An 18,095-nucleotide genomic window follows, 5' to 3' on the forward strand; every position below is an offset into this window, starting at 1 on the left:
TTGTGGAGACAAGGAGGAGCCCAGGTCCTGTGGGCTGGGAGCAGATCCGTCGGTCAGGGTATGGGCAAGTGGTCAGGAGGATTTCGGGGTCCAGGGCAGGGCTGTGGGAGGATTCCTCAGTGGTATTGATGGATGGAAGTGGTATTGAAAATATCTTTTCCCCTGATCCATTTATGGTGACAGGTCAGACAAAGCAGGGATGAGTTTAGTTAAAGAAATAGCTTTCCAGGACATAAATGGATTGATAAAATATAATTCTATTAAGAGATCATTCCAGTGCTCGAATGGCACTAATAATTGTGTGGGAATCTGAGGCACAAAGAGATTAGCAGCAATCTTTATTTCCCAAGCAGGCTGTCTGTTGAGATGTTGCTACATAAACTAAATGTTCATGTATTAAGAAGTAATTGTGCAGCTTTGTCCGGAGGGAGTCCTGGGTGGAAACTGCGCACAGCACTGCGAATGCTTCACAGGGACAGAATCAGGAGAATCGATCCATCTAGAAAAACAAATTTTGCAAATTTTTATTTTTTTCTTTTGCAAAAAGAAATTTTGCAAATGTTTATTCTGAGCAAATGGGAACAAACGTGGTCCAATGAAGCACTGGGTGCCTCACCAGGTTGTTGCCAGGGTGGATATTTGGGAAGAAGGCAGACGAGCTGCTGTGCTGGGTCCCCCATGGGCACAGGTCCCCCACTGGGGGGGATGCACAAGTACCTCTTTTCCCCTCGGGAGTATCCAAAATAATGTGTGGACCCATCCCAACCACGCAGATGCTGAAGATGCAGAGGGTGTGGATGCCCGGAGTGGCACCAGCTATTGCCTTCTCCTTAGGCTGTCCCCACCGGTGGCTGGGGGATGCCGAGGGGCAGGTGATGTTGCAGGTGGGTGTCTGGGGTTAAGCCTGTGGAAATCCGAACTGCAGCTTTCATCTGTCCTTTACATTAAAATCGTCTTTCTCTTTCTTTTTTTTTCCTGCTTCCTCCCCTGCCTCGTCCTCCCCCTCTTCCAGCAACGTGGACACCAAGGAGCTGTGCGGTGAGTGCAGCCCCTCTCTTGGGGCCGTCAGTACGTGCTCGTGTGCTTTCAAAGGCTGCATGAAACCCGCTACCAAGCTGGCGGTGCCGTGGTGGCCGCGGAGCTGGGGGGTCTTGTCACTTCTGCCGCTTTGCCTCTTATTCCACAGGAAAACTGGCAAAACTTTGCTTCTTTTTTCTTGCAACACAAATGGGGTCAGAGCTGAGCGGAGCACCTGGCTCCCGTTCAATAAGGAGCCGGAGTTTAATTTCTGGCGGTGTCGTGGCTTCCAGCTCCACTCTGAAGTTCAATAAATCAGTATCCCTCGGCAGCACCCGTAACGTGTTTCTCCGTAGGCAAACCTTCGTGTTTCCCAGCAGGCTGCCTAAGGTGTACACCCCCTCTGCTGCACCTCCCGCGGCTTGCAGAAATTAAAGGCTGAAAAGAAAAATCTCTGATAATGTTTTGTTCCACGCCTTGACCAGAAAGGGAATATTACCTGCCAAGATTTCTGAAGGGCTTTGCCTTGGGGGGAGGTGACTCATGCACCGGGCTCCCGCTACTCCCTCGGGTGTGTGTTTCCATGGACACTTGGTATTGGGAAATGTTTCCTGCGCTCCAGCTTTTTGGGGGGAGATGGGGACACAGAGGTTTGTGGCCGTGCACAGGGCTCATCTGTCTCTTTTCCTCCCCTCCCGTGCCAGGATGCAGAAGGGACATATAAAACCACCTCAGCAGGTCTTCACCATTTGCCTTCATCACTTTGCCGCTAATTACAGCCTTCGGAGGTCTGGCTGGGAGCAGGTTGCCCAGCCAGGAAGGCGCGTGCCGGGGCACCCGTGCCAGCACCCGGCAGTTACTCGTAATTCCCAATGCTTTTAGGACCTCTCTGCCCATCACAGCCTGAGGGTCTACCAGCACCAGGGCATTGCTGGGGGCTTCTCTCCTCCCGGTGTACTACCCCCTGCCCACACCCTGCCTTCTCCCCGCAGCCCCCCGCAGTGTTGTGAGCATTCAAGCCTGCAGCAAAGGCAGCGACCTTCCAGCTGGTTACAGCCCCACTCGCTGCTTGGCTCTGCAAGGAACGAAGCCTTCCATCAAATCCTTCGGGTTTGCTGGTGGGGTGATGGGCTTGTTCCCCTCACCCCGTTAGGTCTCCTTCCAGCTGACCCAAGAAACCAAACCCCTGCAGCTTGTACCCTCAGCTTCGCCAGGAAATACTGGGGTAGGAACGTCCTTGCTTGACCCCACCCTGCCTTCTCCATTGGTCTGAGAAAATTGGAAAATGACAGGGCTGTCACCCAGCATGATCCCACCTTGCTGGCTCTCTCAGGGCTGAGTTTGCCAGGAGAGGAGGGAGATAAACCCATCACCTCCCAGGGGAAGCCAGGGGAAAGGTCAGTCAGTGCAAGATCCTGCCTAGATCTGTTATCTGCTGAATACCTGCCCTTGTCTGCAAATTCTTACTTGCTTGCTGCTCTTCTAAGCATTAGTTTAAACACAAAACCTCATTCTGGCTAGGTGGAAGCTGGGGTCTCTCTCTTAAAAGTGGATTGTGTGCTGTCAGATCTTGAAAGTGTCTTAAAAGGGATTTCTTGAGCTCTGCAGCTTATGAGAGAAATTTTATATGGCTTAATCCATACCAGGTAGCATCTTGAAAATATTCAGGGTTTTTTCCTGCCAATGAAAGCAACAATCACCAGCACCCAGACTGACATAAATGTGGCTGTGTAGCTCCTTACCCCTGGAGGAGCTCCCAGCTGTGACGAGGAGCCCAGAAAATGTGAGTACGGCCACCAGATTGTACCTGCCACCTTTCAGCTTCAATGAAACGCAGACGCTGCATGCAATGGTACAGGCTGTCCGGAGAACTGGGGTGTAATCTACAAACAGGAGGTGCTCAGTGACCCGCTGCAGACTAGCACGGTGGTGGGTGACAGCTTTGCTGGGGAGATTTGGGTGGGGGGCACCCACCTCCTCCCACACCAGCCCTGGGTTGCAGTGATGCTCATCTCCTGAGCAGTGATCCCATTGCTCTGCAGATGCACAGGAGCCGTGAGCAAGGACCATGCAGGACAGAAGAGCTGATCTCAGATGCTCAAGTGAAAAAATAAGGCTAAAAGAGTAGAACTGAATACTCTGGTTAAAGCAACACTGTTCTCCCAGGTGCTCCTTGGTCGGTCTCAAGGGCTGCGCTCTGCTCATTTCTCCTGAAATGTATGGGTCCAGTTTTTTCAGGACATACAAAAAGTCTTTACCTTTAAGATCTGCTCATTTTTTCTTTCCCCAGTAAAGTAATAAGAATAACACAAATAAACACGCTGCAGTGAGAGCAAGCTGTTTGGCTTATTGTGGAACAGCAAACAGCTGCTGTCAATCATGCTGTGACATTCCAGTTTCTGCCAAAATTTTCTTCCCCTTGGATATGTTCTCAGGTTGTAAATAGCTATAGGCACTTCTAATTAAGCCAAGAGAAGCTAATTAGTGGGATGGTTTCCTGGAGTTTGTGTCTTGTTGCATTCCACAGAGATGTCACCTTGGTGTGAAGCATCGTGTCTTGGTGCTAAGGAACAGCGCCGGTGGCTTTTAAGGAACAGCTTTTAGCTGTATCTGTGTCAATCACCCAGAGACGGGATAACTTTGCATCCACACTGCAAGCCCACCGCCAGCCTCGCCGCCGCGCTTCGCTCCTCGCTGAGACCATGGCAAACGGCCGGTTGCAGGACTCTGTAGCTCATGCATGAAGCCGCACCAGGGCTCGGATGTGTCGTGGAGCCCTCGGCCACGTGGGGACACCCCAGTTTGGGCTGTGGTCTGCATCAGTGCGGAGCGGCCAAGGCTGCGGCTGGCCGTGGCCGGAGCGGCGGTGCAGGCTGGTGCGCATCGCCTCTCCCGCGGGAGGGATGAGGATGGCACAGAGAGAGCGTGGCCTCCCGCTCCGTGGAGAACGTGTGCTTCGGGGCCCAGCTTGCAGCTCCGTTCTCTTCATTTTGAGGCGTATTTCGCTCTCAGAAACCTGTGCAACCTGTGATTGTGGGCTGAGGTGCAAATGTGGTGGGAATGGAGGGGAAGATGTAAGGCTGGTCTCGGCTCGTATACATTGGAGTGAACCTGGCATGTCTTTGGATGCTTTGAGTAGTAAGACTGTCATGGGAATAGAAAAGGGATTTCTTTTGGGACTTCCCCCTCCATGTTAGCAATAGGAGAGCGAGAGCTGAGATAAGGTCAAATGCAGAAGTGGACTTGGAAATAAATCACCTGGTAAGTTATTTTTAATGAGAGCTACTGTGCCTTACATCTTCTTTTTGCAGCATTCCCAGACTTCATGGGAACTGCACCACTTCCCATCCCTGCACAGTATGGCTAAGAATATAGAATATAAAAATATACCTGAAACCACCCTCTCATGTTTCTCTTTCCACCAACAAATAGACCTTGCTGTGTCACGTAGCCTTGAAGCATTAAGTTAGAGCATTTCCCATCATGTTCCTCTTGGTTTTCCCAGATTATTTTGCTGACCATATGGGAGACTATGAAGACGTCTTGGCCTCGCTGGAGACTTTGAACCTCTCCATCCTGAAGGCAATGGACTACACCAAACGGGTGAGTGCTCCTCACTGTGCCTTGTCCTCCAGGGGTCAGAGCGAACGGCACGAATTTTGGGTTAACAGCATCTAAATCTGAAGCAGTGTTGTCTCCTCATGATGTTGCATTTGTGTAGTAAGTGGATCGTCACAGCAACGTGACGGAAGAGGATTTTTGTGTGTGTGTGTTAACAGCAGAAGGATCTTGAAATTTTTGGCCAGATTGTGAACCGAGGTGCCAATGTCATGTGCAGTAGTAGATGGTGGCATGGAGGCTTTGTGGCAGAGCACTGTATCTCCCCAGCACCCTTCCTAAGCCTGGCAGGTGGCCTTGGCTGTGCCATGGCTTATGCTCTGCGTTGCCTGAAGCACGAAGATGCTCCAGTTGTCAGACAACATGGCCCTTGGCTCTCTTGGCCGGGATTTTGAATGCATGAGTTCTTGTTAGCATCATGGGGAATGCTTTTGGAAACATCATGTTGTAGAGCTGCTACTAAATACAGCTTCCAGGTTGGAAGGCATCCTGAGTTCCAGAAATACGGTTCTGCATGTGCACAGCTGCTGTGTTAGAAACGAGAGGGCTGCGTGTTTTAAGGGCTATGGGGGCTTGTGCAAGCAGCAAAACTGAGACATAACGTCCTGTTTTATACATGCAGAGTACCCCTAGCTGCTTCACAAGCCCACCACGTACCTTCTGTTGATGATACTGTTCATAACGGGCTGCTAGACAGTGGCACTGATCAAGAACATATTGAGGTTTATTTACAAATACACAGAAAATCTGAGCTGTTGTACCAGGTAAACATCCCTGCTGAGAGGTGCACTGTTCGTTTGGTGCCTTACCAGGAGGAGGGAAGTGTTTACTAAGTGCTTGTTCCTTTGAAACTCTTTTCCTGTCCTGTCCATACCACTTAAAGTATTGGTGATATTTATTATCCTCAGGATAATCAATCCTTCTCCCAGTTCTACCTTCAACCATATATTTGCATCATTCTTTTGTGCCGTGATGAGGAAAAAGTATTCTTCCTCTTCACTGGTGAGCAGTAATGTGGTGCTGAGGACCAAGCCAAGGGGGGAGATTTTGCTTTTTCCGAGGACCTGTGGGGACTTCCCAGTTCAGCTCCTCTGAGTAATCCAAATTGAAATCTCCCTTCTGTTTAACTTTGAAGCTAAAGGAGAAACTCAAATTACTCCACACTAAAGATGTGGTAACGATAAGAAGTTTTAGGCGTTAGAATGGGAAAAAGCAAAATTCTCTCCCACCTGGTTGCTGAGTAAAGAGCCTGATTCCCTTGCTTGATCAAAATCCATCCTTTTTAATGTTTGTGGGGGGGGCAGCATGGTAAGTGAAGCCACATATTTCACATGGTGATGTCTTGCCATAGTAAACCAAAGGCAAAAGTAAGCACTGATCTGTCTGAGATGTTTGTGAATTTTTTATCAACATTATGAGAGGGTAAAAAAAATAAGGGCAACAATAATATTTCATTTTTTCTAATTAAGTTGCTGAGTCTGTTCGTGCCTCATTTATATGCATTATTAACAAATTTTCTGGCAGTCAGATGTGCCAACTATGTATTTTAAATACATGTTAACATGCTAATAGATAACTTAGTAATTCACTAGAGCTTGCTGTTCGTGATGCCTTCCACTGTTGCTTTTTGAATGTGAGGTTAATATATATGACTAATTCCTCCCAGTACTTTGCAAGAGGACAATGGCTTATTCCCTCTTTATAAATCAGGCATCTGAGCATGTGGGTATTACCTTGAATACGGAATGTGCAGCAGAGGCAGGATGATTATTCATAATCCCAATCCACTGCCTTCGTAAGAAGAGCATCTTTCTTCCTCCTTGAATCTAAAATTTGTGGCAGGGTTCACCTGCTTTAATTGCAATTTAATTGCAATGGGGAAAGATTATTTACCTAAAACTGAGCTGGTCCCCTCCATCATGATTTTGTGGAGGGAACTGGGGAGATCCAGAGGATGCTGGAGGCATCTTCCTCCTGTGACGCTGAAGGATCACAACACTCTGAATCTCAAATGCAGATGTTTCCCTTCTAGATGGCTAAAAGCAGGCGAGGGAGTGCCGCCCCAGCAATCCCCTCATCGCCCCCATTTCATCAGCCCATGGGGTGTGTTGCTCCTTGCCAGCTGGCAGACTTTTGGCAAGCGAGCAAAGAGAGGAAGGCTCCTTCACGGAGGGAGGCTGGCAAAGAAGTATTTCATGAAAAACATTGCTCCCTGCTGTGATTGTGTGAACAAAGCGGTACAAACCTCATCAATGAATTATTCAAACGCAGGCGCTTTGTTCAAGTAAAGAACTGAAGGAAAAAAAACCCAACAAAAAACCAACAAACCCAAAACCAGAAAATAAGCTGTTGTAGGTGGTAGAGAAACTCATCTCCCGTGTTTAGACAGGACAGACTTCCAGGCAGCAGCAGAGGCTTTTACCGACTGCAAACCATTAGGGCTTTTTCATGAGATGTGAGGGGGTTTCGTATGTGTTTTCCCTAAAGGAAAAAAAAAAAATTGTTTACTAAACTTCCTAGTTTTAGCGTCAGGATTGCGAACGCAGTGTCAGAAGGAGGCTTCTTACGATCCGAACCTCTGAACCAGTAAAATAACCCCACTGAGGTCTTCCCAGTGGTTTTCAGCTGGGTGTTCCCACACCCCACCCCAGCCTGGAGGGCAGCGCAGGCTGCCCTGTTTCCTCCAGGCTGGGACCACGCTCCCAAGATAAGGCTTCAGCCCCAGGGATAAGATCCGTTCCAGGATTGCAAAAGCTGGTGTGAGCTCCCACCTGTCTGATGGGTCCCCACAGAAAGGTCTCCTTCTGCTCCACCTCCTCCGTGTGTGATGCTGTAGCCAAGCTCCCTGTGCTGATGTTAGGATGTTTAGGGGATAAGTACATATAAATATATTTTTACAAACACTGGATCAGGGAAAAGATTGTTGAAGCAGCAGGTTTTGGTAGGACCCAAGCGTGGTTTTGTGCCCAGTGATGCTCCAGCCTGTTGCTGTCTCTGCAGCTCTTCCCTGAGGCCGGATCCTGCAGAGGGCTTGGTGCTGATGCTGAGCACTATGACTTGTTTTGCTTGTGAGATTCTCCTGCTTCCCTGTATTAAAATAAGCATTTCAGCGGCTGGAGAAAACTACTAACCATTTGACAGTGATCCTTATTCCCTCCCTCTCCTCTCCGTTACAAAAAAATACTCGGTGCATACAACAAATGGAGCCTAACCTTCGTCTGTGTTGGCTTTCTGATGAGAGGTGCCTGCTGATGAGAGGGGCTGGATAGCCGCGGTATTTAATTGCTGTTTATATTTCTCACCTTAAAAGACAACTGATTATTTCTTGCTCATAAAAAGAGAAAGCAGCAATTATCTCGTGCTGGAGGAGCTCATAAAGTATCAGCGGTAATTAGATTCAATAGTGGAAGGTCTCATACAGCAAAACAAAATCTGCCATTGTAATTATTTTCCAATACTCTGATGTTCATGCTGCGTTGAAACGACTGCCAGTGATGACGGGAAATGCAAAGTTAAATTGGAGAGAAAGGAAATGAACTTTCGGGATTTAAACCAACCTGACAGTGGGAGATGTTCTATATTATTCTCATTTACTCTTTTATAGCGCAGTTGGCAAGTATCAAAACCAGTGTGATTCTGTGTCTGGTGTCAAAGGGTGTGTGGGGTGCGGTGGGAGCTGGAGGACCAGAGCCAGGTGATGCTGTCCCTCCTGTGTGGTCACTGTCCCCTTGCCCGCTGTGGGACAGTGCCCACCCAATATCTCCACCAGCCCTGCCAGCATCGAGGGGTGCTGGGGATGGAGGAGTGGGGGACGGTGCCTGGGGAGCCAGAGTGATAGTGCTGGGGTGGTGGTTACCACTGAACAACACCTGGACACCCTGGGAAATTGGTAAAAAACACATTTTGTGGGTTTTTTTTGTATTTGAGAGGCACAATTAGCCCCGTTTCTGCTGCATCCGGCTTCCACCGCCTGCTGCACTGGGATTGCTCCTGCTCCCCACCTTTGCCAAATCAGCGTTTTGCAGCACTGAGCATGGAAACACCAGCAAGGCTGACCTTCAGCAGTGAGGCAAACTTTAAAAAGCAAGCTGCAAAGACATCCCAAATAAGCTGAGTGTGGAATTCGCCCTCAAGGAGGAAGCAGCTCAGATTTCAGGTCAAATCATCCCATCCTGGAGATGCTCCTGTTGGGTACCAGGCAGGGCTGGTGATGGTCTTTGGGTTTTGGTGTGTGCCTCATCCCAGGGCTTGGAAAGCAAAATGGCTCAAAATTGGAGCTGCAGGTGCAACAGCCTCCCGTGCATGTACTGGAATGGGGTGGAGCTGGTCTCTCTGGTGCCTGTGAACATGGTGCAGGGAAAGGCTGTGCCGCTCTGCTTCGGTGAGGCCAGGTGAGCAGAGCAGGGCAGGGGGGGTGCTGACAGATTAGGGGGGATTCAGCGACTGGCTTCAGGGAGGAGTGAGGCACAACAAGAGAGAGTTATGGAAGAGGCCTGAGGACCGGCAGCTGGCTCTGGACCATCCTCTGCTAGATGCTCAGCATCACTTTTGGTCCTGGAGGGGAGCAAAAGGAGACGTGAAAGACAGTGATTTACTCCTTGCTTGCTGCCAGCTCCGCTGCCAGTCTATCACTTGGCAAAATCCTTTTTTATCTCATTTAATGGACTTGGAATGTAAATATCATCAAGTGGTGACAACCCCTGAGAGCCTTCTCGTGTCAGGGTGCCAAATAACACATGTGTGTCTTATGGACAGGCACTGTCCCCAAACCAGCTGCAGGCAGATTTCCCCCACCCCAAGAATCATTATTTAAATGAGAGAATATGTAAATCATAAAGGGAAAACCGAGCGTACTGACCTTCAATACCAGCTGCTGATGCTCTAGCGGTGCTGGGGAGTCCAGAGGTATACACAGACAGGTGAACAGGTCTGCATGTGTTATTTGCAAGTTAAATTGTTCCTGCTGTGATTCACCCTTCTTGTCTCTGCCTTACGACATGTCATGGCAGTGAGCAGGAGATGCTGGGCTCCGGAGGCTCACTGGGAGCTGCTGCAGCCACCCTCCTCTCGCTGCAGCTGGTACCAGTGTGGCTGTGGGTCTCCCCAAACTTGCAGCACACTGCAAGGGAGCACTTGTTGGAGCAACTCACAGCCCCAGAGCAAGCACCATTTGCCACCACTCTTGGATGTTAAAAATGATGGATTTTTCTCGTTGTTTTAGAGCACAGTCCAGAACAGCAATATAGAGTGATCTCATTTGCATCCTTACCTGCCAAAATTAAGCTTGGCAAATATGATATTGCTCTTTTTTTGAAAGATGACACCTCAAGATAAAATAGTCAGTAGAAATAATCCTTCAAAATAATCTTTTCATCGAACCCTCCAGCTAATCCTTTATCTCATCCTCTCATTTTACTTGAGCAGTTTTTCTCCTGCTCTGCTGAACAGACCTGGTGCTCACCCCGAGGGCACCTGAGGCTCCTGGAGCAGTGCTTTGCTGTGCCGGGATGCTGCTCCGCGGCTGGTGTAAGAGCAACACGGTGGGAGCAGCTCTGGGTAGTGCCCAGCTCAAACAGTGTGAGCTGCTCCGGGTTCCCACAGGCATCGTGCTCTGACCCTGGCTCTGCTCGCACCCAGCCGTGGTGGTTACAGGAGCAGCCGCTGAGGTCCCCTAGTCTGAAGGCCGTGGGGTACCACTGCAGTGCAGCACATCTATTGCTTCGTCTTTCCTCCTGGGCGATCGTGCCCTGCTGCCCATCAGGGGGTCCTTCGGGGAAGCGCTTCCCCAGCTTCCTTGCTGCCCAACACGGGAGCAGCTTATCTCCTGGTACTTTGTACCTGGCTGAACCCTGGGAGATCCTGTGCAGCTTGTCATCGTCTTCCTTCTGGGAAACATTTGGCTCTTCTTTAGGAGTCAGGCTGTTGGCTCAAATGGCCAGCTGGCCTTTTCTGGGAGGCTCAGAGCATCATCCACCCTCACTTGGCATCACGGAGGTCTGCCCTGCTGGGGAGGGGGTTGTCTCAGGGATTGTTAGCTGCTTTTTTGCCCCTTTCTTAGACGGGTGATTTTATATGAAACACCAGCTTTGAAACACTCCTATAATGCAATTAAAGATGTATTCATGGTGAATGGGTTAGGCTGAAAAAAGGAAGCAGTGGTGACGGGGTGGTGAACAGGTAAAGGCCGAGTCATCTTTCCTTGTGTTTTGAATGATACGTTTCCGAACAATTTCAGTATTGATTTCTGTAGAAAAAAAAATCGTGAATTTCTGGAAAAGTTATGGAACTTTATAGTTCAAGAATAATTGAGAAAGAAACAAGACATATCTGTTTAGCTTCTCGGATAGTATTTCTGCAACTCTTCCTTGAAATTAATTTAAGAAAATATTGCACTACAAATTAAAGCAACAGTGCTACTCCAGTTCTGCAAGAACTGAATTTCCCCCAACTTTTCTGTTCAGACTCCAGGCCAGAAAGCCGATTCTCCATGCGATACCAACCAGAGCAATTTCCTTGCCAGCACCCCCAGGGCTGTGCCTGAGATCCAGCCGGGCTGCCAGACTGCCACGGAGCACAGCGGGGCTGGCAGGGAGATGAATCTTAAGAAGGTCTTTCTTGGAGCATATTTTTAGACAAAGATGTTTATTCACTATTCTTCTGCTTGTCTCTCACTGCAAAATTCATGTCCCTCCTCTCACTCTGAGAAGGAAGAGCATCTTCTCTGGAGGTCCTACTCATGCTGCCCTGGCTCCAGCTCTGATGGACCTCCTGTAGAACATTCTCTTCCTCCTCCTCCCTCCAGTTTTAAGGCTATTGCTCCTGGGATTAAATAAATCGTATACAGACATCAGCGCTGTGTTCAAAGCCCGAGAGCGGCTTTGAAGGAGCCACCAAAAGGATAGGCAGGGACCGAGTCAACACGTAACCAGCTGGCATGACCAGGCTGAGCCTTCAGCAGCTTGACCATCCCATGTCACTACATCTACAGGGTCTTTTGAGTAGGTCCTGTTTGGAAAACAAAATCTGTACTTTCCTTGGAAAACTGAAAGAAAATGTGTATTCGTTTACCGTCTTGTGGACACTATATACAGCTAATTAGGAACTTGCGTGGAGGGAAAGGCTAATTATAGTCAGGGTGTTCAGAAGTAGGAGGCCACGCTTTATTTCCAAGTTTCTTCTTTGCCTGCTGGCGATGTGGACAGGGTGTGAAAGTGCCATATGCCTCTTGATCCATAGGCAACCCCGGGGGGTGTGATGTATAGCACACGTATGGGCCAACAGCTACCCCCCCCTCACACACTCGTGGCTGTAATGAGAAATGATGGGATTATATCACAGCCAGGACATTTCCTAATAATGGGAAGAGGGAAGTCCCAGGACCAGGCAAGGCAAACATAAGCTGACCAGGGTCCAGCACCGAGGTTTATAAAAGGAGGATTTTATAGCAAAAGGCTTTTAAACCCCATGTGCTGCCATCATCACATCATCATTTTTTTTTTTTTTTTGACTGAACAGGTGTCTCATTTGTTTCTTTAGAGCTGTTTCGGGAAGGCTGAGGGTCTTTCATATGTTAATGCTTTCATTTATCAACTATTTAAGTGTCTGTTCTCTTCAGGTTTCTTCTACTGATTATGTGCCAGGCAATCAGTTTTGGGTCTCTGCTTCTGAAGGGATTTAAGAGCCGAAGGGAGGGAAAGGAGTGAGAGGCAGGTCTGAGTGTTATTGTAAGTGTAAGAAAATATCTCTTGGAAGAAACCAGGCAATTAGAAGCAACGAATTTAAATCAGCCACTCAGAGGTTACAGCGCAACACATGCCTGGTTTGTAAAAGGGTGAGTGGGTGGAAGATAACCTCTCCGTCATCCCGGGATGAGGTTTGACAGAGGTGTTTCATGGCATGGCAATGGGTTTGTTGTTGGGTTGCTTGGTTGTTTTTTTTTTAACTGGAGGAAAAGTGTGGGTGAAACAGAATTGGCTGTGGTTTCCACTTGAAAAGCCTCTTCGGTTCAGTGCCATCACTCCGTGGGCGTGCTTCAGCCGTGGTTGGAGTTAATAAAAATTTGAGAAGCTGTCAATGTCCCCAGGCTTGGTAAATGTCAGCCAATTTGGCCAGTCTTGCTGAAAAGCAGCTCTGGAAAGCCTTGTTGGTCAGGCTGTAACGCTTCAAGGTAAAGGGAAGGTACGGGGCTGTCGCAGGGGGGGTCTCCGAGTCCGTGGGTGGCTCAGAATCATTTATATTTTACATCCTGTAGTCTTAACGAGCTAAATAGTGACCTTTAAAAATGCCAGCAAAGAAGCTTTGAGATGCTCAACAACATTGAAAATCTCCCTTTTCAGTCATTTGGTACCCACAGGAACACGGCCATGAGAGCCCAGCTCTGGGCATCTGTTCGCAATGCCCGGTGTGGGATGCTCGACGCTGGTGCTGGCAAGTCCAAGCATTCAATGGCACCAAAGTCCCAGCTGTGATCTGCACAGGTAACACTTCCCAAGGGTGTTTTCATTAATCTGTGCCATAATTAGGGCAGATTTGGGGCAGGTGCCTATGGAAATGGAAAGCTGGAAGAGCTGTGGTGGGGCTTTGGGCAGCCTGTGCCCCTGTGTGCGCACCTGCTGTGCATGGGGAGGTGCTTTACAGGCACATAAAAAGCCTGTGATGTGAAGGGAGGTGTGGGATTTGGGGCTTGGACCTCAGCTGGCTGACCAGAGAGCTCGGCACTGGGCACTCGGCACTGTTGCTAAAGCAAATTGTCCTTTCTCACTCGTTCTTTCTCTTGTTTTCCAATGTCTCTGGCTCATGACCTGGTTTTTCAAACAGTGACGCTTTCTGAAGCTCTGCTGAGAGCCGTCCCCTGTAGAAATCCCAAGGCCATCCTTTCAACAAGCCTTTTACGTTTGTTTCTTGCTGCAGACGCGCGCAGCCATCCCTTTGCAGCAGCAGCAGACATCAAGGCCAGGCAGCTGGGGATGTAGCAAGGGAAGAGGTGCCTTTTTTACCCTTCTCTGCCTCTTCGGTAGCCACCATGCTCCTTCCTCACCCAAGGCTTGCCAGCAAAACACTCTGCAGCAGGGTAGGATCTGTGATGCCAAAGTCTTTCTAGCCTTGAACTCATCGGCTAGCTGGATGGGAAAGAGCATGCTTGGAGATGTGCCCCTCCAAGAGCTTCTGGCACAAAGCAGCTTCATTGAGCAGCAATTATTATATTATCTCCATAAATATTTTAACTTCTCAAGCGAAGCAAAGAGGGAATAACTCTTCAGGGTGGAATTAATAAGACCAAACCTCATTAAATCTCCCTAGGACAGAGTGACAAATGTTTTAGTAAGATGATGGGAAGGATCCCTTTGGAGCTGGTCTTCTTAATGACTTGTTTTTGCAGTGTCAAATAAGACAATTGGCTAGAGGAGAGCCCGAGGGACTGCTGAAAAACCTCTGAGGACACGTGTCTCAGACCCAGCTCCTGAGAGCAAATGTCACAGCTGGGTTGGCAAATAGACAGAGTTATCGAGGTGTGTGTGGGGGGAACCCCACCGTTGTTTTAATTTCAGAGCTATTGGAGTTTTAATTTCAGAGTTATTGGACTTACTGGCCTGTTAAAAAGCATCAGATCTTCACGGACACCCCAATATTCCTCCATGCTGGCTGGCATCCATCCTTCCAACGAATCTTGATGTAGGGAGTTAAACTGATCTAAATGAACATGGGAATCGCCTGGTTTACCCTAGAGCTGAACCGAGATTGTAGGGTGTAGCTAGGTAATAAAATCCCAACATTTAACTAGGCAAAATCTCTCAGCCTTATATTCTACCAGCCAGAACCAGTCCGAGTGATCAGATGGTGCTCGGTATAGCCTGTGCCTTCATAAATGTGATTTTCCAAAAGGAGCAGGCTCCTGTGCTAGGGGGAGCGATCTGTTCACGTCAGGCGTGGGAAGGGCTGATCAGGAAAATTTTTGGTGGCATTTGCAGGAGATGGGCTGGAGTCTCGGAGAGCAGTAGAAAAGTGGAGGTAAATAGCATTTACCCCATTTATTTGATGTATGGGTTGAAATGGAAGAGCAGCCGTGCACTCTTCGCACCTGCAGCAGGGAAATGGAGCGTGGGATAAGAGAGCGGAGCCGGTGTAAAATCAGTTGATGGGCTTGGAGCATCCACGGGGATGTTCTACATGGTTTGGGTGACTATCAGAGAAGAGGACAAGGCACGGGTGCTGCAGATCTCCCTGGAAAGGGACATTAATGGGGAATTACTGTGTCTTTGCAGTGCAATAGTGCTTGGAGCAGCAGAAGGGGCCTCAGGGCACGGGGACCTGGATGCAGCCCCCAGCTCCGGCCAGCCCCATGCTCGCTTCTAGCCCCCCTGCTCAGCAGGGCAAATCATGTCCCAGAAAACCAGTGCTCTTAATTAAAAGAATAGCCCAATCAGCCGCTCGAAGGAGCATGCACAGCTCTGTGTTTAGCAGCAGCAGCAGCTCCCGGGGGCCTGCAGGTCTATATTAAATCCACGAGGAGGGGCATAGCCCCCGGCCCATGGGAAGAGCAGCCCGCTGCCGAGGCAGCAATCAGATCCCCAGCACCAGCAATCAGAGCAAGGCTGGGTGCAAGAGTTAATCAAAACCTATCTGTAATTATAGCAGAGCCTGTCTGAGTGCCTGTTTAATATATTTACACCGTCATTATGGGCAAACTGCTGGTTGCTGGCAGGGGCGTGCAGGGGGGGAGCAGCCGTGGAGGGAGGGGAAATGCAAAAGAAATAGTTTCAGATCCCAAATGCAATGATATGTCTTTGCCAAGATTTATCGATTTAATACACCCTCAGCCAGCGTGAGGATAGTGGAGGATGTATTAAATGATAAGATGATTGCCTGGGTGAAGGAGCGGATTTGGCCTGGTGTGGGGCTCTTTCCAAAGCATGTGCTGGCAGAGGAAGATGAGGGATGAGGTTCCTTGACAGTGAATTGAATACACTGTCTATACAGACTTGTTCAGTTGTGATACGTATTGTCTGCGTGTATATGTGTAATGATGCTTGGAAAGAATACACATGCATATATAGTGTATATTGTGTGTTCTGAGCAAGTTGTATTTTTCTGGGGAGAACAGAGATCATCCAACTATCCAGGAATATTTGTGATGGCATTCAAATTGTTTTTCCCAATCCAAATGCTCAACAAATGTTTTCACATCACTCCCTTGGCTCTATTGCTGTTTATTTGTCTTGCAGTGGTGCCTGTGCCTCCCACGGAGGGGGCTCGGTGCGATGCTTCACCAGCTGTCACATCCATGGTCCCAGGCTGCCCGTTCATCCCTCTCCCTGCCTGCACGGGGCAAGGGAAAGCTGGGCAGGACTTGTCAGGAGATGTCCAAGCTCGACATGGTGGCACTGGCATCCCGATCCAAAAAGCCCAGCAGCAACCCCATCTATGGTGGGCAAGGAGGCACATCCAGCCCCTGGGAGGCTGCGTGGTCCCATGGCACAGCACCCACTGCCATGGGTACTGTGTGCTGTACTGGTAAAATAAGGCAAAATCCCAAAGGGGCGAGCAAGCGAGACACCGATCTTTGGTTGTGTGATGGGGACGCTGCTCCATCACGCTCACGGTCCCATGCTCATTCGCACGGGTGAGCGGTGCTGCAGCGGCTGCGCTTGGCTTCAGGGCGCTGTGAATGTCCCTGCTAGCAGCCAGCAGGTGAGTGTGTGTGTGTCTCTCCAAGCCAGCTGTCCTCGCTGCCAAACACTGCCGGGCCGTGGAGAGAGGACATGACACACAGGCGACCACTGCGTTGTGTTTCTGAGGCTTTGATGGTCCCGGACAGGGTGATCACCCCCCTCTCCTGCCTGCAGTTTTTTGCTGCATCTCCCTGTACCCTGCGCTGATGCCGGCTTTCCTCCCTCTGACCTGACTGTTGGATAATGGTGGTACTGGTGGAGTGTGCTGGGCAGCACTGGCGCTGCGGAGGGGAGCATGGTCCTGCTTGGAGAAAGGTGGCAGGGTCCTGTGTGCACACCCAAGGAGCATCCCAGTGCTGGGTGCTCGTGCAGATCTGCTGAGCTGGTCCTGTCTCCATTTGACCAGTGTCCTGGGACAGGCTGTGCTGGTGAAAGGGCGACTCCGCACATAGTTCCCCGCCATCCAGTGGTGCTACAGCGAGCAGCTGCAGGAGGTCACATATACAGCACACTGCATGTGGCTGTGAGGGGGAGGGGAGCAAGTTTTTTGTGGTTGAGAGATGTCATTAACTGCCAGGCTAGTTGGATGCTCAAGAAGCCATCAAGGAGCTCATGTTCCCCTACCAAACCACGGGTGAGAAATCACATCTACAACCAGTTTCCCCAGGAGTGTTTTTCTTCAACTCATTCTTCTTTTATGATTTAAAATCAGGGATAAAGGTCTTCTGGGTTCTTGCAGAGCTGCTCAAGTTGCCATGGAAATAACCCTCATTAATCGCTTCACCATAAAACAAGAATAATTTGCTTTGGGGAGCTTGGGGTACTCGTGTTGTGCCGCTACGTGCTCAGATAACTGGTGGTGCCGGGACCGGAGCACTCTCACCCCTGAGTTTGGTCATTGCCAGTGGAAGGCAGGGATCCAGGAGTGTCCGTCCCCATCTCCTGGAGCCAAAACTCGTGAATCCCAGAGGAATCCCGTGCCAGGAGGTGCTAGCAGGCAAGGACGGGCTGCCCAGCAGGGGTTTGCCTGGGCCACATGCTGTCCCTGCAGGCACTGATGGGTTGGAAAGACTCTGAGGAAAAAGCGATGCCAGTGAGTTTGGGTTGAGAGGAACCTGAAGTTTTTTTAATTATGATGCTGAGTGCTTAGCTTCAGCCAGAACTGGTGTGGCCGGTGGCCTGGCTGGGCTGGACTTGGCCTGGTTGGGTTGGGGTCAGACCAGTTCGGCTGGTGTTGGACTGGTTGTAATGGTGTTGGGCCAACACTGGGCTGGTTGTGCGGGTGTGGAACTGGTTGTGTCGGTCCATTTGTGCCAGTGTCCTCTGGCAGGAGGTAGAGGAGCAGCACCATGCCGTGGGCAGGGCACAGCAAGGCTGTGCTGGGGGAGGGGGGCTGCGTACTCTAAGCAGATCAGTTGCACTCTTTAAACATTTTATTAAGTGTCGGCTGTCTTGGGAGGGTTTGGACTATTCCAGGAGCTTCTGTGGCTTGAACAGCTTGTCCTCCTGCACCAAAGCTCCCTGGGAGCAGCCTGCCTCCTGCTGAAGGCATTCCTGCTCTGTAGGCTGTCTCCATCAGCCAGAGCTTTCCTTTGCTCCCGCTTCCAAAAAAAAACCCCAACAACAAACCACCACCAAAATATGCTGAAGCTCTTGTTTTGCAGCATGGGACGGGAGGGAGGGAGGCTGGGTGGGGGCTGCCGGAGCTTTCTGCTGCTGGCTTGAAGGCATCTTCAGCTTGTGGCTGCTTGGTGACAACCATGTCAGTTGTCCCCAACCTCTTTAGCACCG

At 49.7% G+C, this 18,095-nt stretch overlaps 1 protein-coding gene across 4 annotated transcripts in view; it reads left to right on the top strand.

The window, feature by feature from the left end:
• The window catches only part of NECAB2 (N-terminal EF-hand calcium binding protein 2), an 87,681-nt gene that overhangs the window by 63,411 nt on the left and 6,175 nt on the right, over window positions 1-18,095 (top strand). For 3 of the 4 annotated variants that reach the window (XM_040615483.1, XM_040615484.1, XM_040615485.1), the window contains one exon: window positions 4,523-4,620. In XM_040615483.1, the coding sequence (XP_040471417.1) occupies window positions 4,523-4,620 (98 nt within the window). Of the gene's footprint in view, window positions 1-1,012; window positions 1,039-4,522; window positions 4,621-18,095 lie in introns of all 4 variants that reach the window. The other variant, XM_040615482.1, reaches the window with a different exon arrangement.

Source organism: Falco naumanni, chromosome 15, assembly GCF_017639655.2.
Source record: "Falco naumanni isolate bFalNau1 chromosome 15, bFalNau1.pat, whole genome shotgun sequence".
In the NCBI taxonomy this organism is placed as follows: domain Eukaryota; kingdom Metazoa; phylum Chordata; class Aves; order Falconiformes; family Falconidae; genus Falco; species Falco naumanni.